Here is a 21,379-nt window from a genome sequence, read left to right on the forward strand (position 1 = left end):
CCATTCAAAATGGAAACCTTATTGCATGATGGTTTTTATTTCTAAGTTCTTTACAATAAATCTTAATAAGCAGAAGTGATTGGCAAGTTACCCTCTTCTGAAATCAGAGAACCTGGCAAAGTGCTGAGTCCACTGTCATAGACTCTACCTCCCTGTTCTCTGGCTGTAGCCCAGACTAAAGCATGTAGAGGAAATATGCAAATTTATGTATCACATTATCATACAGATGAGGAGTGAATGTCTACTGCAAATTCTTTTGTTTTGGTTTCTTTTTGTTGTTGTTGTTTTGTTTTGTTTTTTTGAGACAGGGTTTCTCTATGGCTTTGGAGGCTGCTCTGGAACTAGCTCTTGTAGACAGGCTGGTCTCAAACTCAGAGATCCACCTGCCTCTGCCTCCCGAGTGCTGGAATTAAAGGCATGTGCCACCACCACCTGGCCTATGTATACTACAAATTATATGTTTTATTTTATGTCCCAAGAAGCTCTAACTACACAACTACCTCTCACAAAGAAATCAGACTTCATAAGATATTAAGAATATAACTTAAATTGTTATAAAAGTCAACTAAGATCAAATGTCCATTTATTGTACGATCTATTTACAAAAAAAATTAGGGTACAAATGTAATAGAAAACAAAAGAAACATGACAGGCATATATATGTACAAAGCCAGTGCAAATGTAATAGAAAACAAAGAAACATGCCAAGCATATATATGTACACAGTTTGCCAGTGCAAATGTAATAGAAAACAAAGGAAACATGCCAGGCATATGTATGTACAAAGCCAGTGTGGATAAAACTTTTTCAAGAGTCTACTTCTACTTGTAGCACTTGGCAGTCAAAATAATTTATTACTTCAGTAAGTTTTAGAAAGTTCAATCTTATATGACTAAAACTATGACTTTATTAATGAAAAGAATTATCCTTTGCTCTCTGAAAATCTCCAAGTTGCTGAAGGTCAAATAAACCACATCACACCAGCTTACAAAGGAGCTTAAGTAGGAAGCCAGAATTGTTTAGGAAATCTCTGAAGCATATATTCCATTTTCAGTAGCACTCACATAAAGTGGGAATCTATATACCCAACTCCACAGTAGCCAGTTAACTACTAGAATAATAACTTCCAAAAATAGGGACAAACATTTTTAAACATCTTCCTCAGGTTGGGTACAGATAGGTCCCAGGATAAGGTTTAGTCACCCTAACAAAAGTTGTGATTCTCTGAAAGTCAATGAAGGAAACCACAGGGCATTTCTGGATCTGTCCTTCCAAGTGTAGGCACAGCTTTCACTTCTGACCTTGATTAATTGCTTTTATATTATCAGTTCTTCCCTTAGATCGATGACATTTTGTTGGAGAAATGTGATGTCAAAACTGAAAAAAAGCAAATGTTTAAAGCAGAAATTACTGAAACATTAAAAAAAAAAGGGGGGGGGAATCGAAAAGCCAGGCAAGTACCAAGTATTAGATGACCCTTAGAAGTTTAGCTCATTCCACAGCAAATAATGAAAGTAAGCTATGTCAGGAGCTGTGCTCAGAGCTGAGCAAAAGATTCATTTTGGCTCATAGTTCCAGTCCAAGACTGACAGCTATGAGGGGCATCTACCACAGCAGGAGTATGAAGAAGAGCAAAACCATTCATCTCTTGAGCCAGGAATCAGAAGAACCAGACAAGAGTCAGCTTCCCACAATTCCCTTTACACACATGTCCCCATGACTTGAGGCCTTTGTAATAGTCCCCAGCACCCTGCAGTTGGCACCCAGCTGTGAACACAGACCTCTGGGAGGTTTCAGTCAACAATGGTGTGAGTCCCCATACCCAACCTGAAATTAAGTGCTATTGAAGTAAATAAAGATGATGCTTCTCCTGAGGTTAGAAAGTACTAAATTGGCTCTGTGAGGCCAGACACCTGTCTCCAGACCTGAGGATGAGTTGGATCACCAGGACCCGCAAGGTAGGAAGACAGAACCAACTTCCTCAAGTTCACACACACACACACACACACACACACACACACACACACACACACACACACACTTATTTTAATTTTTAAAGAAAGCACTAAGAAATACAATGAACAAGCACCAAACAGCACATTACAACTCAGTGATATTTTCACTGGTCCACTGCCACTGGGCAATAGTCTTCCTGTGTACACTGTAAACGTTCTGGAAATAGTTAAGAAAAAAATAAAAGCAAAGATGTCTATGTGCTCATTATAGGTGCAGGAAGAATGTTTGTTACTGTTTGCCCATTTTCCAAGAATCTCCATCTAAGATTTGGTTGACTCACATAAGCAGAACACATGGCTACAGAGAGAGGCACCTTTCCCTTGCAAATAGCAAAGTGCTATATAAATGTTAGAATTAATTACGCACATCAGACACAGTCTCATACTGAAGATGCAACTTGTAATTCCAAAGAGAACTACTTTTACCTTCTTTGTTTTGTTTGAAGGAGGGCAGATATTTTGTTGGTTTGTTTTAGGGTACTGGGCATTGAACCTGCTGCCTCATGCAAGTTAGCCAAGCATAGTACCACTTAACTAAATCCCTAGACCTGAATTTCTTACATACATAAAATACCATTTTCTGAGTTAACAACTGATTAAGCACCACATACAGTATACATATAGTGGCAACCTATTGGGCTGCACCTGACTGACAATGTGCCTTCCGAAAAGACACACACCTCTCACACTGTTATGCTATTTGAGCAGCCACAGGCATTTCAGTTTTCCAGTGTGTCTCTGCTGCAGGGCACTCGAGTGCTATCTACTGATTTTAGATGCTGTCCCTCCTCCAGTCCTCTTGATTGCAAAAGATTTACTCTTATGTCTGACTTCAACTAAACAAGTGTGAAAATCACCCCTTAAAAAAGTACACCTTTTTATGCATCCAAATAACACTGCTTTAAAGATAAATTTGATTCTGGCCAGGTGGCACAAGCCTTTAATCTCGGCATTCAGAACACAGAGGCAGAATTCAACACAGTGAGTACTGGACCAGTCAGAATAACATGGTGACCCTATCTCAGAGGCAAGAAGCGGGGAGGGGAACTATGATCCTGTTTGCTCTTTTAAAAAAAGAAATATTCCATTCAACTAAAGAATCCAAACCCTTCATATATGACAGCAAACATAATAGTGTTCACATGCAGTGTGGTTAGGCTGACTCTACTACACAGCTCTTCCCTAACCCTTAAAATTTCAAGTATCTCATGCCTACTACAGATAGCAACATCAACTTAGCACCTACCTAGGGAAAAACCATTGTAAGCATGTGCATCTGTATTTTTCAAATCATGTTTTATCTCATGGAAAACTAAAAAGCAAAAACAATTGGCAAGAAAAAAAAAAGATTAGAGTTAAAAAAAAAAAAAAAAAAAAAAACCACTAATGGACAAGCCCTCCATAGCACCTCAAAGCTCTACTCAAGCACTTGAGATGCTAAAGGAGGAGGATTTCCCTAAGCTCCTGGCCAGCCTGGGCTACAATGTGAGAGCTTGCCTTAATAAATAAATAATAGAAAACAATGTATAACTTATCCTACATAAATACTTCAAGAGAATCTGTATGCAAAGCCCATCATAAAGAACATACTTGAAAAAGTAACTTAATGCTTTATCACCACAACTCACCCTTGAAGTTTCTGGACTAGAAAATGGAGAGCACTCCCAAGATCTATTTTCTATGTCAAAGGAATCATCTTGAAATGCAAACTTCTGCTTAAGTGCATTGGATATTAAAGACACTGGATCCCATTGTGAACTCTGTCTTTTCTGCTTCTGAATGGGTCTACCACCTGGTGACCTATTTTTAAAAGAAAAATCAAATACATTAAAACTTCGATGCAATTTTAGCTCTTTGTTCACAAACACAGCAGGGAAAGGAGCATAATATAATCTAATTAGTCTTTAGGAGATTTCTGCAATGAATTAAGGAATCTAAAAAGTACTAAGAATTCAAAATCAGAAAACTAAGAAACCAAATAGTTGGTGCCTCCCACAACCTGTCACGACCTGAGGTCCCTCATTTTCACTGCTACAACAACCTTAATCTTTAACCTTCTAATTTCCCACTGCAGAATTCACTAGGCAGACCAGGCTAGATGGCCTTGAATTTGTGATTCTGCTTCTGCCATCAGGGACTACAGGTATGCTCCGTGATGTCCAGCACCACTAAATAGAATTTAAAGAAATCTTTAAGAGCCAGGCATGGTAATGTACACCTTTAATCCCAGCACTCAAGAGGCAGACACAGGCAGATCACTTTGAGTTTGAAGCAAGCCTTGTCTAAAAAGAGGGTTCCAGGATAGCCAAGAGAAACCCTGTCTCAACAAAAGAAAAAGAAAGAAAGAAATCTTTAAGAATGTTTGAAAGGACTAGATTAGATTTTACAAAAACACCATTTGGCTAGCTGTTCATTAATTTGATCACAGTCAGTCAGTCTTCATTAAATTACAACTATTTAATCATGCTACTTTTAGAACTTTCCATTGAGGGGTAACCAATCTCAGAGAAAGCAAAATGCTGGGTAGAAGGAACTACTATATTCCTAATTCTTTACAACATGGAGTAAGTATAATTAACATGCCAAAAAAAAAAAAAAAAAAAAAAAAAAAAAAAAAAAAAAACCTGAAGTGTGGTAAGACAATAGAAGAAATAGTCAATAAAAAGAAAAGGAGATCTCTGTGAGTTCGAAGCCAGCCTGGTCTCCAGAGCAAGTGCTAGGATAGGCTCCAAAGCTACCCAGAGAAACCCTGTCTCGAAAAACCAAAAAAAAAAAAAAAAAAAAAAAAAAAAAACACTAAAGGTGATTCTCTCTCAGAAGGTGGCCCCAGGAGGTAAGGAATAAGATAAATACACCAACTCTCAAACAATGTCTCTGAAAACAATGGATAAAATTTCAGTTCCTTCCCCAAATTCTGGTGACATACCTTTCAATGGGACGAAGTTTGACCTTATTCATGTCCTTTAGAATGTCTAACATGTTTGGGACATCACTAACTCTCTGGCTTTCTGAATGATGGCTACCATTCACCTTGTTAACACCTGAGTGCTGCTTTTCCATTGCAGTTGCTGGATTATCTCTGTTAGTAGATCCAGGCTGCATGGGAGGAAAACACGGCTGGAGAGAAAACTGAGGCAGAGGTGGTGGTGAAGGAGGAGAAGAAAGCACTGAACTTGGAGAATGATCAGGCTCCACATTCAGCCCAGAAGTTGCGGATGATGGTGTGTGTTCCATGCTGGGTTCATCACTCAGGTCACAGAAGCCTAAAGCAAAGTAGTCTGTTGAAAAACCAAAACCATGCACAATTCTCTTCTGCATAATATATAAAACCAACACGAATTAAACCACTAACAGCCTCTGTGATGCTGCTAAACTGTCCACAAGGCAGCCAAGAAAGCAAGCCAATCCGATCTATTGAGTAACCCCTAAGAATGGCCATCTGAAGTGTCAGTTCATTTCTAATCCAGTCAGGACAGCTCAGGACACACCCTAAAGGATGCAGTTTAAGAGGGAGGGAAGTGGTTTCTAGGAATCTATAGAAAAAATCTCAACTTCACTCTCCACTTTTAAAACCAAAACATTAACAACTTCTAATTCTTAGTACTCAAATTAATGTATACACTCTAAAATGACATTTGAGAGACAGGTGTATGACTCTACAGGCGATATCCTAAGATGAGTATTTAACTTTCTCATAATTCTACTCCTAAAGAGCTGTGAGGAAACATCCTTACTAAAAAATAATTAATTTCTTAAAGAGAATTATACAATAAGAAGCCTAAGACCTTAAAAAATAAAAAAAATAAAAAAGAGTATATGCATGAGTAATTATTTATATGTGCATATAAAGTATTACATGATTTAACTATATATGTTATATTGCATATATGCTGTAGCATTAGTATACTGCATGTTATTTGTATATTATGCACACATAAATATATATGTAAAATTTTAGTAATCATACTTACACATAGCCCCTTATAACCAAATCTGTTGTGAAAAGAATTCAGTACCTGTATAGCTTAAGTCTCATAGGTTTTAAAAAAGATTTCCTTTTTATTGTTATGTATAAGGGGGTGTGTGCATGTGAGAGCAGGTGACCTTGGAGGACAGAAGAGGGTGTCACATTCCCCTCCAGTTGGGGTTATAAATAGTTATGAGTCACCCAATACAGGTACTAAGGACAAAATTCAGGTCCTCTGAAACACCAGTATGTGCTCTTAACCACTGAGCCTTCTCTCCAGACCCTAAATTTTATGTTAAAAGATACATCTCCAAAAGCTTAAAGATGGACATCTGGAAAGTATTATCCACCTGAACTTTGAGAGAGTGTGTCCTCAAAACTAAAGACAAGCAGTCAACTGTCAACAGCACTTGTTCCAGGACCAAAGTTCAGATCCCAGGACCCACATGCTGGCTCACAACCACCTATAACTCCAGTTCTAGGAAATCCAATGTCCTCTTCTAACATCTGAAGCAGGTACATACATGGTGCACAGACATAAATTACAAACACCCATAAATCTAAAAAAAAAAAAGTTAAAAGCAGGCTTTGATGATTCCCCCATGGGAGGTCTCAACCTCCCTGAGGAGTGGATGGGGGTGGGATGGGGAGTTGGTGGGGGGAATGGGAGGACAGGAGGAAGAGGGAACTGGGATTGGTATATAAAATAAGATTGTTTTTAATTTAAATAAAATTAATTTAAAAAATAAAATAAAAGTAATTTTAAAATTTTAGAAAAATAAAAATTATTAAGTTTGGGGAAATCAGTATTAGTTTTTTATTGCCTTGTTTTGGTGTTTCTGAGAGAGGTTTTCTTTTTTTTGGCATTTTTTTAATTTGAATTAGAAACAAGATTGTTTTACATGACAATCCCAGTTCCCTCTCCCTCCCCTCCTCCTCTACCACCACCCCTAACTAAAACCCTATCTATCACATATCCCTTCTGCTCCCCCTGGATGGTGAGGCCTTCCATAGGGTATCATCAGAGTCTATCATATCCTTTGGGACAGGACCTAGGCCCACACCCATGTGTCTTGGATCAGGGAGTATTCCTCTATGTGGAATGGGCTCCCACCTATGCTAGGGATAAGTACTGAACTACTACAGGAGGTCCCATAGATTTCCGAGGTTTTCTCAATGAAACCCATGTTCCTGGGGCCTGGATCAGTCCTATGCTGGTTTCCCAGCTTTCAGTCTGGGGAGAAAGAGTTCCCCGATGTTCAGGTCAGCTGTTTCTGTGGGTTTCACCAGTCTGGTCTGGACCCCTTTGCATTTCCCTCGTCCTTCTCTGCATCTGGATTCCATTCAGTTTGGTGATTAGTTGTGGGTGTCTGCTTCTACTTCCACCAGCTGCCGGATGAGGGCTATCGGGTGGCATATAAGTCAGTCATCAATCTCATTATCAGGAGAGGGCATTTAAGGTACCTTCTCCTCTGTTGCTTAGATTGTTAGCTGGTGTCATCTTTGTAGGTCTCCAGACCTTTCCCTAGTGCCTGATTTCTCTGTAAACCTCAAATGTCCCCCTCTATTATGGTATCTCCATTCTTGTTATCTTCTATTCTTCCCCTGACTCAACCTTTCTGCTCCCTCATGTCCTCCGCATCCCTCTTCTCCCCTTCTCATTCTCATAGCTCCCTCCCCCCTCTTCCTGTGCTCCCAATTTGCTCAGGAGATCTTGACCCTTTCCCCTTCTCCAAGGGACCATGTATGTCTCTCTTAGGGTACTCCTTGTTTACTAGCTTCTCTGGCAGTGTGGATTGTAGGCTGGTAATCCTTTACTCTATGTCTAAAATCCACATATGAGTGAGAACATACCATGTTTGTCTTTTTGTGATTGGGTTACCTTGCTCAGAATGGTTTCTTCAAGTTCCATCCATTTTCCTGCAAATTTCAAGATTCCATTGTTTTTTTTTTCCACTGAGTAGTACTTCACTGTGTAAATGTACCACATTTTCTCTATCCATTCTTCAGTTGAGGGGCATCTAAGCTACTTCCAGTTTCTGGATATTACAAATAGTGCTGCTATGAACATTGTTGAACAAATGTCTTTGTTATATGAATGTGCTTCTTTTGGGTATATGCCTAAGAGTGGAATTGCTGGATCATTGTGGTAGACTGATTCCCATTTTCCTGAGGAACCGTCATACTGATTTCCAAAGAGGCTGTACCAGTTGGCACTCCCACCAGCAGTGGAGGAGTGTTCCTCTTTCTCCACATCCTCTCCAGCATAAACTGTCATTGGTGTTTTTGATTTTAGCCATTTCTGACAGGAGCAAGATGGTATCTCAGAGTTGTTTTGATTTGCATTTCCCTGATGGCTAAGGATGTTGATCACTTTCTTATGTGTCTTTCAGCCATTTTAGATTCCTCTATTGAGAATTGTCTATTTAGTTCTGTACCCCACTTTTTAATTAGATTTTTTGGTGTTTTGGAGACTAGCTACTTGAGTTCTTTGTATATTTTGGAGATCAGCCCTCAGTCAGATGGGTTGGTGAATATCTTTTCCCAGTCTGTGGGCTGCCATTTTGTCTTGCTGACTGTATCCTTTGCCTTACAGAAGCTTCTCAGTTTCAGGAGGTCCCATTTACCAATTGTTGATCTCAGTGTCTGTGCTACTGGTGTAATGTTCAGGAAGCGGTCTCCTGTACCAATTAATTCAAGAGTATTTCCCACTTTGTCTTCTAATAGGTTCAGTGTGACTAGATTTATGTTGAGGTCTTTGATCCATTTGGACTTAAGTTTGGTGCATAGCGATAGACTTGGATCTATCTGCAGCCTTCTACATGCCTGCATCCAGTTATGCCAGCACCATTTGTTAAAGATATTCTCGTACAAATTTAGATTGTTTGTCAAAAATCAGGTGTTCGTAGGTGTGTGGGTTAATATCAGGGTTTTCAACTATATTCCATTGGTCTACCTGTCTATTTTTGTGCCAATACCAAGCTGTTTTCAGTACTATAGCTCTGTAATAGAGCTTGAAGTCAGGGATGGTGATGCCTCCAGAAGTTCCTTTATTGTACAGGGTTGTTTTGGCTATCCTGGGTCTTTTGTTTCTCCATATAAAGTTGAGAATTGTTCTTTCAAGGTCTGTGAAGAATTGTGTTGGGATTTTGATGGGGATTGCATTGAATCTGTAGATTGCTTTTGGCAAGATTGCCATTTTTACTATGTTGATCCTACCTATCCAAGAGCATGGGAGATCTTTCCATTTTCTGGTACTGAGAAAGGTTTTCATAAAGCCCAGGCTAACCTCAGACTCTGTGTAGCTACAGATGACCCTGAACTTTTAGTCCTCCTGCCTCATCTGCCCAAGTGCCCTGTTTTATGCCATACTGTGGTTTTAACCCAAAGCCTTGTGAACAAGAGGCAAGCATCCTGTCAACTATCCCCAGGCCACATTTTTGGTTTTTGACACATGTTCTCACTCTATGGCCAAGACTGCCTTATAACTCAAGGCAATCCTCCTGCTTCAGCCTCTTGCATTCTGGAACTACAGGTGTGAGCCACCATGCCTGGCTTCCAGTTCTTGGCTGAAGAATTAGAAAAGCTTACTTAGAAGTCATGACTTGCCAGGCAGTGGTTGTGCAGTCATTAATCCCAGCACTTAGGAGGCAGAGGCAGGTGGATCTCAGTGAGTTTGAGGCCAGCCTGGTCTACAGAGTGAGTTCCAGGACAGCCAGGACACACAGAGAAACCCTGTCTCGAAGAAAAACAAAAAGAAAGAAAGTCATAACTTCTTAAACAAATATCTTCTATAGCACAGCTAGTTCTTCTTGGCAGCTCTTGGTTTACTCTGAGTGACCATCAGACATAAATGCATATGGCAATCGCCTTCTACTGTGTATTTTCTGTTGTTTATGTTCAGAATGGTGCTGACTTAAGTATCAGCTCAGTATCACTCTCACAGTAACAAAAGTCCTGTACTACTTACTCTCTTTACTCTCTCTCAGCTCCTGCATTGCCACAATTGCAGCAATCTGAGACCGAAGAAAAGTGAGTTCATCTTCAAGGGCAGCTATTTTTTTAATTGCAGCCTCACTTGCTGGCAGATCATTTTTCACTGGTTTGTTCTGTCTTAGAGCAGGTAATGATGGATCCCAAATTAATTTTGGAGAATGGAAAAGAGCAATTTTCTCTTCCTCTTCCTTTTTCCAGGGACTATGTCTGTGGGTGAAAGGAAAAAAGAAACTAAGAAAGGAAAATGTTCAACTGAAAAAGAAAAACTCAGCTAGAAATGGTTCATGCCTTTAATCACAGTGCTCAGGAGACAGAGGCAGGAGGATCTCTGTGAGTTCAAGGCCAGCCTGGTCTCCAAAGCAGGTTCCAGGACAGTCAGGGCTGAAACCAGATCTCAAAAAAAAAAGGAAAAGGAGAGAGAGAGAAAGAAAAAGAAAAACAGGGCTGGAGAGAAGATGGCTCAGTGTTTAAAGAGTATACATGGTTCTTGCAAAGTAAGTTGGTTTTTTGTTTTGTTTTGTTTTTTCTTTTGAGACAGATTCTCATGAAGTTCAGATTGTCCTGGCCCCAGAATCCAAGTTAGGCTGTTTAATCCCCAAAACTCCAGCACCTGCATTCACAGACACATACCCCTTCCCCACCACATACAAATAACAAATAAATAAATTTTTCAGGGAAAAGAAACAGGGGCTAGGGATGTGCCTGAGTACAAAGTGCTGGCCTAGCAGGTGCAAGGCCCTGGATTTAATCTCTAGCATACAAACATAAACAAGCAGCTAAATAAAATCAGAGTACCTCTCTTTGCCCTGAGAGTATCCCAAGACTCACCAAGAAAAGGAGCTTCATATTACTCTTTACTTTTGTATTCATATATAGAACACATGGCCAATAAGCAGCAAAGAAATGAGAAAATGAATCTTTTCTCAAATTGTAAATCAGAAATAGTTATCCTATAATTATTTTACTAACTTTAAATAGTATAAGCTCATTCAGATATTCTACATAATAAGGCTCAGAAGGGCCTTGCATTCAGGACTATATTAGGGTCAGTTTATATCTTTTAATTCTTTTAAAATTAATAAACCAGTTTGACACATAATAAAATTAGCTAGAATCTTTGAAGGATGTGCAATCTTCAAGAAAGAAGATATAATTCATATAAAGGCAAACACATTAGAATAACAACTGACTTCTCAATAGAAATTTTAAAAGGCAAAAGATCTTGGAGCAATGTACTTCAGGTTCTAAAAGACAGCCCTCCACCCATGTACATAAAGATACCATTAATTAGACAGGACTCAGATTTTATACCCACAAACACACACACACACACATATACACGACAACATGAAATTGGGAAGAGTAACAAGGATATAGGAAGAGTTGGAGTGGAAAGCTGAGGGGGTGATTTGATAAAAATAAAATGCATTTGTGTATGAAAGGGAAAAATAACTTTCAAAAACTTAAATGCAAAGAACATTTTTTTTAAATATATATACTAAAAAATGAGATGCCATTCCTGATATTAGGAAAATATCAGGACACAGCATGCCACAAAAACAGGACAAAACTGTCCAGTAAGTAGGAACAAACTTCAGTGCATGCAAGAATTCAAGTTTTAGGCTACATCCATGTCCCAAGACAAGCATATAAAATTACCGAAATCTGAGATAACCAGCTTCTTCATCATTTGCCACACATAAAACGTCAGCAAAAGATGGAACCGTAGGTTCATAATCATCAAATTCCTCAGAGTTCAAATGTGGGATCAACTAAAACAAAAATGGAAACAAACTCAGAGCTCCATCAGGAATCAAGGGAAGCACATGCCTCGTGCTTCATCATATAAAATAAGTTAACAGTCCCAAACAGAAAAGGGAAAACACTGCAGAAATGTTACTCTACTACCTAAGCATATAACAACATTTTCTCCCCATGGCTAGTCTCATCAATCATACAGCAAAAATATAAGTAAAGTAAGGTAAAAACAAGCTTCCAGGTATTCTTTGTACCTGTCTTTGGATATAATTAAAGAAACAAAAACATGTATGAGATGATTTATTTCTAGCAGTAAAGGCCCTTGGCTTTCAGGCACATTTCTTCTTTTTCCTTCTATCCTATTCTCCTGAGAATACCCAGGATTACTTTATACACAGGGCTTAAACAATGCATAGTGACTAACTTACCTCAAAATTAGGTCTTCGACAAGGTTCTAAGGGAAGCATTTTCCCAATAATACGAATGATACTCCGAGCTGACCCATAGTCTTTATTTTGCCAAGTCAGAAAATCCTATAAATAAAGCTTTGTTTAAAATACATTCCAGTTAAATGTTTATATATCTAAGAAAAAAAAGAGATGTAACAGATATAGTAATATTTACATAAAAATTAGCATATCCTAAAGTGTCTTCCTTGAAGAATTAAACTTTATTAACATCTATCTTGTTAAAAACACTAAAGTGTGTGGCTAAGAAAATAATTTAGTCAATAAACTCATGGACACATGAGATCCCAAATATAATTATCAGGAACCCATGTAATAAAGCTGCGCATGGTGAAGCACTCCTGCAATCCAAGAGCTAAAGGGGCAGAAATGAGTGGATCCCTGAGGTCCCCTGGCTAGTCAGCCTTGCTGAACTGGGGAATCTCAGGCCAGTGAGAAACCTGTTTCAAAAGGTGAGGGTGGCTCAGAAGTTAAAAGCACTGGGCGCTTTTCCCAAGGACCTAGGTTTGATTCCCAGAACCTACATGGTGGCACACAACCATCTGTAACCTCAGTGCTAGGAAAATGACCTGTGGCCTCCATCTGCATACATATGCAAACACATTCTCACTCAGACTGGATATATATATATATATATATATATATATATATATATATATATCTGTGTTGTGTGCAGGAGTGTGTCTACCACCACTCCACCCCATCACTTGGGAGACAGAGATAGGATGATCTCACATTGGAGGCCAGCCTGGTCTACAATAGAGACCCTAACTCAGATATCTAACTGAATACTGGAGAATGAGATGGTTATTCTTGGCTGTCAACTTGACTACATCTGGAACTAACTAAATCTAAAAGTGAAGGGCATACCTATGAGGAAGAAAAAAGACTTTTTGCTTAATTTGAAATAGGAAGATACACTTGTATTGCAGATCTTGATGTGAGAAAACACATGCCTTTAATCTGGACCATAACTTCTGCTGGAACCCTATATAAGGACTTGCAGGAAGGAAGCTTTTGCTCTTTGCCTGTTTGCTCTTGCCTTGCTAGCAAGCCCATTCCTTCACTGGTATTAGAGCCTACTTCTTCAGAGTTCCACAGTCTACTGAAGACCAGCTGAGACATCTAGCCCTGTGGACTGAGCAACATCTGGCTTCTTCAACTTTCCATTCACAGCCAACTACTATTGGATTAGCTGGACCAAGCCTGAAAGTCATTCTAATGAAAGTCATTCTAATGAAAGTCAGTCTAAGCTCCTTTCTACATACAGAGATTTCATTCTGTAAGTTGTTTCTCTAGAGAACCCTGCCTAACTCGATGCAGAAAAGTTATCTCTCTTCACCTGCAAAATAATTCCATCTTTTGAAGCAAAGCTGGCAATTTCAGCTACTATAACCCCAAGCTACTCAGAAGTCTTAGAAAGTTGCACTGTTTGAGCTCCAAAGTATATGGCTAACCTGGGCAACTCGGAGATCTGGAAACGAAAAGAAAAGAAAAGAAAAGAAAAGAAAAGAAAAGAAAAGAGGAGGAGGATAGAGATAAGAGAAATGTCTGACAATTTCAAAAGAAAATCATGGACAGCCAGGCAATACAGAAAATTTTTGTTATTCCCTTTAAGGGAGAAATTAAAACAATAATAAATCAGATCCTAGACAACTCAGAGTCATTTATATATGACAGTTTACATATGCTGGTAATTGACTCTTTACAAAGCATTTAAACGGAATGTGCTAGTATAACAAAAATATTCTGTCCTTATTAGTATATACTATAGTGCTCTCCCATTAGTACCCTCATGAGAATATTTTATAAGTAGTATAATCAGAAATCATATAATTCAGTTCTAGAACTCAGGAGAAAACCTGGATGTCAGAATCACTGGCATGCAAAATGTGGCCCAGGTGAAAAAGTTAGGAGGATTTTTGTACCTGTCATTTCAGACAGTAGTCTCACTAAATTGCCCAATTTAGCCTTGAATTCAATCTTTACCCCAGTAGCCTTCAATTTGAGATCTTCCGGCCTCCCTCTCAGGAAGAGCTGGGATTACAGACTTGTGCTCCCAGGCAGGGCTGCAATTTCCTCTTTATGTTAATCTGATCAAACCTAAACACTTGAATCTAACATGAAGCCTGTCAACTAGCCTCATAATCTTTCCTCAGCTCTGCCAGGTGTTTCCACAGAATACTCCAAACAGTCCATATTTATTGCTCAATCATCCTGTAAGGTCCCTAGCCACTAGGTCCTGCTCTATGTCTCCAATTTAATCTCCCACTACTCACCAACAAAATATACATTCTTTTGGGTCAAGCAAATTTCCCCATCCCCAAAACAAGCCACTATCCTAACTGCCTTGCATTCATTTACATGCTTAGGAAGCACTGACCCAACTTTAACCTCAAGATTGGTTCAGTTTTCACCTGTCCTTGATTACACAAGTCATGCTCCCCTATAAACTGGATTATTTCTGTTCTGATATGCTTCTAAACTCTACTTACTTCTCAGTTAGTCTGAGTATCATACAATGGAACACATCAGTTACAGGAGCCTTTGTTTCATTTCCAGTTTTCTCTTCCTCCATTAAATTGTGAACTCTCTCAGGGAAGGCTCAGATGGCTTTTAATTTATTTGCATCCTTCAGGGCAGGAACTGTCACCATGGATATACAAGTATCACCTCAGATGCTCTCCAGAAGAAATATAATACAAGTACATATACTAACATATAATGAGTATTTTTAAGTTACTAATGAAATAATTTTACCTTTTTCACTAGGTTTTCAAAATTTGTTATTTTATACCTATAGCAGAACTTAATTCAAACACTTACGTGGCTGGGTATCATGGAATATGCCTGTAATCCCAATACGTGAGGTTGCGGGGGCAAGACTGAAAATTCAAAGCTATCCTGGCTTGTATTTTAGCATATACAAAGACCCCACGTTAAATTTTAAAAGGAAAAGGCAGGCAGGAACATGTGGCCAGTGGCTACCATATTAGAAAACACAATCTAGAAGAAACAGATCCTGGACCTATTAATATCAGAATTCTGGAAGACCTAAGCACTTCTATAGAAAGTATTCTACACTCAGTGGTTCAAAGCATGCTTACAATTCCTAAGGCCCTAGGTTCAGTCCCCACACATCAAAAAAATGAATGAAGGCAGGTGAGATGGCTCAGTGAATAAAGACACCTGCCACCTGCCAAACCTGCCAACTGGAGTTCAATCCCCAGGACCCATATGGTAGGGGAGAAACCATTCCTGACAGTTGTCCTCTGACCTCCACACATGTACCACAGTACATGCACTCTTGCACACACATATACATACACACATACAAATAGTTATAATAGTGCTTATATACCTTTAAAAACAAATAGGTGAAAAATAAAAATAAAATAAGTAGGTGGTGGAGAGATGCTCAGTGCTTAAGAGCACTCGATGCTCTTGCAGAGGACCTGAGTTAGGTTCCCAGTACCTACATGGCAGTTCACAATTTCCCGTAACGCCACTTCAACATAATCTAATACCCTAACCTCCTTGGGTACCAGTCACACATATGTGGTGCACATACATGCATGTAAGCACCCATGTATAAACACAAACTAAAAGTAAATATTAGACTATTCATATGCACAGCCCTGCTAAGAACCAGAAGTCACAGTGAAAATACGTAGTCATCCAACTTTTGGTTAACATGGGTAGGTCTTCATGGCTGGCTCTGTGATTTCTATCCCCAGAAACTCTGATTCTCCCAACTCTTTAATTCCTTTACTGGCCACCTTCATTATAGTAAGGCTCTCACCACCTCTATTCCTGGTTCAGAGCTCTCATTTTGACTTTACTCATTTTTCTGCCAACCATGGGTTTTCTGGTTAATTACCTCATTCCATTCAAAAGTGCTTCATATTCTTGTTGCTAATGAATGATCCCCCAATTACTCTTACAGGGGAAAAACTCACAAAGTATCTTTTTAACTACAAACTACAAATTTATATTAACATCACAAGTAAATGGTTTGCAATCACTTCATGACATGTATGTTGATCCTAAGTCAATTAAAGCTACCTCCAATCTCTGTTATGCCCCTACACCAATTCCAGTACATGCAAGTGACCTTGCCTCTAATCAAAAAGCCAAACACCTCAGGGTCATGGAGCATAGGCTAATTAGTAGAACACTTAACTAACATCTTGGAGTTCTATTCCCAAAAACAAAAACAAAAGCCATAGACTTCTATGTGACATATTTCATTTCTCACCATCCAAATTCTCTCTCTACCACCTCTCATTCTTGTTCTATAGAATCTTCCCGTCCTTCCCAGGCTTCTTGATTTAGATTCCCTTTCTCACTAGGCTCTCCAGTGCACTGGTCTGTCACCTTATTTGTTTTTGTTTTTGTTTTTTTTAAGATTTATTTATTATGTATACAGCCTTTGCCTGCATGTATTCCTGCACACCAGAAGAGGGCACCAGATCTCATTATAGATGATTGTAAACCACCATGTGATTGCTGGGAATTGAACTCAGGACCTCTGGAAGAGCAGCCAGTGCTCTTAACCTCTGAGCCATCTCTCCAGGCCATGTCACCTCTATTTGTATTTAAAGTTTTTAACCAGAACTTGAAAATACACTGAAATTAACTGTGCCAGTCATCTTTTTTGTCAACTTGACATATAGTAGGGTCATCTGGGAAGAGGAAACCTCAATTAAGAAACTGCTTCCCCAAGACTGACTGTAGGCAAGGCCCTGGGACATTTTCTTGCTTAATAACTAATGTGGGAAGGTTCAGCCCACTACAGGCAGTGCCACCCCTAAGCAGGTGAGAAAGCAGGCTGAGCAAGCCTTGGAGAGCAAGCTGGTAAGCAGCATTCCTCCGCTGTCTCTGCTTCAGTCCCTGACTTGACTGCCCTTGGTGGACTGAAGCTTGTAAGCCAAACTTTCACCCCCTAACTTGGCTTTGGTGTTTTATCACAACAATAGAAAGCAAATATATTAATTCTAATGCTGAAAAGAAAAAGAAATTCAATATTGCTGCTCCTTCCAATTGATGGTCTCTCTCAATCTCTTTCCCAAAGTTTTCACAGGAAGATTACTGATAGCACTCTTCCTTCCTCACATCCTTCAGATTACTCCAATTCAACCGCCATCACCACCTAAAGAAATTCTTTCTGGGGGCAGGTTTGGTGTTTTTCTATCTCAGTCTTTAATATTTTGAGGGGGAGGGGACTTCATACATGAGCCCTGACTGCCCTTCCAACTCCGTTCATGTCCCCATCCCAAATTATGATCTCTGCTGTAATTTAGGATTGACACATGTATATACAAATGTGTGTATATATACATATATGCACATGTATATACAAAACTACAAGAGTTCATTTAGCTTTGTCTATATGTACATGTGTCCAGGTCTGACCACTTGAAATTGTATAGCCTATTGTACAGCTTGTATGAGAGTTCATTCCTCAATTGAGTCTTCCTCTCAAAGCAGCCACTGACCACCTATAACTCTTCCTATAGGGGAGGGACCATGTGGAACTCACCCTGTCTGAATTGGCATGTCAGCTGATGTTGAGCTTTGGAATTTTGTCAGGGGCCTGCCATATAGCCTAGGCTAGTCTTTAACTCCCAACTCCATGGGGAGCAGATAAAGTCCTGAGTGGATGGGTATTGTTGACATGAGCATGATCATATCAAGGGCTGGAATGCCTCAGACCCATGACAACAACAAGGTAGTCTGTTTGGTTACTGTGTCTGCAACATGTATCAACCACAACTTCCTCCTCCCAGACAGCTGCAGTCTGAGACTGCTCCCATGAAGAGATGCCACCACAAGATTACCAAACATGCCTCCTTGTTCCCCTGTATGTAAGAAACACATCCTTGTTCAGCTGTATATAATAAATGTGCCAAATTACCAGGATGTTGGTACATCTCCATCAGAGGGCACGGCTCACCCTATGCCAGGGCCAGGCCCTCCCCCATCAATCACTAATTAAGAAAATGTTCTACATACTTGCCTACAGCCTGATCTTATGGAGGCAATTACTCAGTCAGGGTTCCCTTCTCTCAGATGACTATAGCTTGTGTCAAATTGACATAAAACTAGCCAGCACAACTTCTCAGGCCCAACTCATCATTGAGGGAAGTCAGGCAGGAACTCAAGCAGAAACCACTGGCTCATGCTCAACTAACATTCATATACAGATCAGAACTCATTGCCAAAGAATGGTGTCCTTCATAGGTAGCAGAGCCTTACTGTGTCTATTGCCAGTAGAAGATCCTGTAGAGACAGGGCCACAGGCCTGTCTAAGCAGCCCTTGAGAACTCTAATGTCAAGTTGACAATAAAAACTAACCAGGGCGGAAAACATGTTCAAAATGATACACCAAAACCCAACCTGATGGTGTACATCTGTAATCCCAGATCCTGGGAAGTAGAGACAGGAGAATAAGCCCAGCTTTGGCTACAAGAGTTCCTGGCTCAAAACAATAATGAGACCCAAGAGTAAAGTCATCAAAATCCAGACATTGAGCCTGGTCTACACTGTTAGTTTCCACAAAGGCAGCAGCCTGCCTCTGCCACCAAAGCAGTTAAATTACATCATCACCTGCCAACAGGTACTTTTCCACCGTGTGCACCCCTTAAAAGTCCCTGCTAGGCACAGCTCGCTCTCTTGCCTCTTCTTTCTCGTTTCTTCTGTCTCTGTCTGTCTACCTGCCTCTCTCATGTCCCCAATAGGACATGGCCTGCCACTCTTCCTCTTCCTCTTCCCCTTCCCCCACAACCTCCCCAAATAAACCTCTTGCTAACTCTGTTGCCTGTTTACTTAGTGGCATACATTGGCATGGCCCTCTGAAAGGTTACCACTTTGCCTTTTTTTTTTTTTAATTTATCATTACATGCATGATACCCTGTCTCAAAACGACGAGACCCAAAAATAAAGTTAGCAAAATTCATCAAAAACATTTACCTGGTCTACAGGAACACCAAAATACGCCAGCATGTTTCTTAATATATTCAGTATGAGAGACATTGGTGAAGCAAGTTCAAGGAAACATTGTTCGATGGGACCTTAGAAGAGAAGTTATTGTTACTCTCACAAGTAACTGCCACGCAGATAGCACTAAAGAGCCTGAAGAAACCTTTCGTGACATATTACACCATCAAGTGAATGCTCCTGGAGAGCTTTTATTTTGAATGATGACAAAAAGAAAGTGCACGCGGGGTCGGGGGGGGGGGGGGGAGGGGAGGAGAATGTCGGAGAACACTAACAATGAAATTGTACTGTTACATCAAAACCTTACCGAGTGTTTGTAAAGGGATCCTGACAAGTCAATGTGCCACAGCCACGCTCACACGGTCCCGGGAGCTCTGCGGCCCCTGGAAGCTTTCAGAACCGCACGGCCTCGAAATTTCACACCCGCCCCTCCGTCACTGACCGCTGACCGGAAGCCACGGGGCCCGGCGGAGTCCGCGCCACTAACCTTCCCGCTGCATTGCACGGCTCCAGGGAGTCCAGGAGCCCTGCAGAAGCGCCGTCCGCCGAGGCGCGCGAGCACAGCCGCCCGATCAGACTGAGGAAACGAACGGCTCTTCCTGGACTCCGGGAGCCCTGCAGAAGCGCCGTCCGCCGAGGCTCGCGAGCACAGCCGCCCGATCAGACTGAGGGACCGAACGGCTCTTCCAGGACTCGTTCGCCGCTTCCGCCTCCTGCAACAACTATCAAGCTCCGCGGGCCCGAACTCGGCGCCTGGCCCCATTGGGCAAGAATGGAGAACGCCGCTTGTGATTGGAAAGGCAAGAACCAATAGCCGTCTCAGTGAGGCGCATGCGCAGAATGCAGAGTACCCGCTGTTGGAGCTTATCATTCAATCCTTTGCCAGAAAGGTGTCGCCTTCTACGCCCTACCCCAATGGTGGCACGCTTTCTCAGCATTCGACAAAGATTCTGCTAACAGACTTGCGGTTGTTTGGTTATTCTGCGGAAATATCTAGCCGTAAGCTAAATACTGGGATAACTCATGTTGCGCCACAGTATCCATACTGGTTTGCATATTGTGTTGTGTCCACGCCACAGGTGCTCGAGCCACAGAAGCCTCGTGAAAGTCATTCAAAGGACAATTCAACTGTGTAGGATCCAGAGCTAGAACTTGAGACCTTAAGTTTGGTAGCAAGCTGCTTTTCCCACGGAGCCATTTCGCTGGCCTGAAGACGACTATTAATTTCAGTTTTGAAAGCTAGTGAGAAGCAAAAGTTCTAACTAAATTATCCCCGCACCCAGCAAAACATAATAGAAAGCAGAGTGAAACATACTGGTTCTGTGTCTATACCCACTACAACCCAATCCATAAATATATATTTACCAAACCTCATTTAAATAATTCTAAAGATTTGGCATGCCATGAGAACATGATATAAACTTTTGAAAATCTTAAATACATTTTTTGTTAGGAATGCTTTCTTAATACTAACAATTTTAGTTGGTAACAATAAAGTATGGACGTTTAAGTGAAATATGCTAAGTAATCTAGAATAAGAAATTCAAACTAGGAAAGGTTCAGCATAAAGTAACACAGAATTTCTGAAAAGAAACAACCCAGGTTGCATACTCTAAAAGAATGTGTTATTTTCCTTTTTTCTTTGGCAGGGGTTTTGTTGATGTTTTGGCTGCAACATCTCACATTAGCAAAGGTTGAACTGAAACTGCTCCCTCAGAGTGTTGGGATTATGGGTCAGATCAACACAAGTCCTTGAGTCCTAAATGTGTGATGTCTTCAGCTATTAATAGGGACTTACCTTCAAGTTCAGAGAGGTGACTAAGGGCACCAGCAAAACTGTTTCTCTTAAATTCACCTAACCAACAACTTGAAAGGACATTTCTCATACCTGGTACTGTTTTTTTATTATTTGTGTTTTTATTTTGGCTCTTATGGAGACCATTATCACTCTATCTGCATAATTTCACTTAAACTATATGGTACATATGCATATATACTCACTGTACATGTTTAAATATAAAATGATTTCCTTATGACTTTTTCAAATGTTTTGTCCCTCCACCTGTATTGACTCCCTACCCTTTCCCAAAATAAAGCTTACCACCCCAGCCCAGCCATTTTTCTCATGTCTCCCTTCAAATCACTTCTATCCTGCCATCCAAAGGAAGCAAGCAGGG

General features: G+C 40.3%; 1 protein-coding gene across 4 annotated transcripts; it reads right to left on the minus strand.

The window, feature by feature from the left end:
* Window positions 1-566: 566 nt before the first annotated feature.
* On the minus strand, window positions 567-19,929 carry Mtfr2 (mitochondrial fission regulator 2). 4 transcript variants are annotated; one of them, XM_027401926.2, is made up of 8 exons: window positions 19,690-19,929; window positions 19,176-19,276; window positions 12,165-12,269; window positions 11,638-11,750; window positions 9,953-10,185; window positions 4,942-5,293; window positions 3,644-3,815; window positions 567-1,377 (listed from the first exon to the last, which is right to left on the minus strand). In XM_027401926.2, the coding sequence occupies exons 1-8, from the start codon at window positions 19,700-19,702 to the stop codon at window positions 1,372-1,374; spliced, it is 1,095 nt and encodes a 364-aa protein (XP_027257727.1). In that variant the 5' UTR covers window positions 19,703-19,929; the 3' UTR covers window positions 567-1,371. The 4 variants fall into 4 exon arrangements, with proteins under 4 accessions (XP_027257727.1, XP_027257728.1, XP_027257729.1 ...); XM_027401927.1 differs by having other exon boundaries at window positions 4,942-5,278; window positions 19,690-19,926; XM_027401928.2 differs by lacking the exon at window positions 19,690-19,929 and adding an exon at window positions 19,510-19,667.
* Window positions 19,930-21,379: the final 1,450 nt, after the last annotated feature.

The sequence above is a fragment of the Cricetulus griseus genome, chromosome 2 (assembly GCF_003668045.3).
Source record: "Cricetulus griseus strain 17A/GY chromosome 2, alternate assembly CriGri-PICRH-1.0, whole genome shotgun sequence".
NCBI classification, from domain to species: domain Eukaryota; kingdom Metazoa; phylum Chordata; class Mammalia; order Rodentia; family Cricetidae; genus Cricetulus; species Cricetulus griseus.

What these genes read in the sequence shown, in the direction of transcription:
- Mtfr2 (XM_027401926.2), bottom strand. An exon ending in GTCGAAGACCTAATTTTGAG is followed by an intron (nt 11,751 to 12,164) that starts GTAAGTTAGTCA and finishes TTTTTGTTTTAG; the next exon opens with TTGATCCCACATTTGAACTC. An exon ending in GCTGAGAGAGAGTAAAGAGA is followed by an intron (nt 5,294 to 9,952) that starts GTAAGTAGTACA and finishes GTTTTTCAACAG; the next exon opens with ACTACTTTGCTTTAGGCTTC.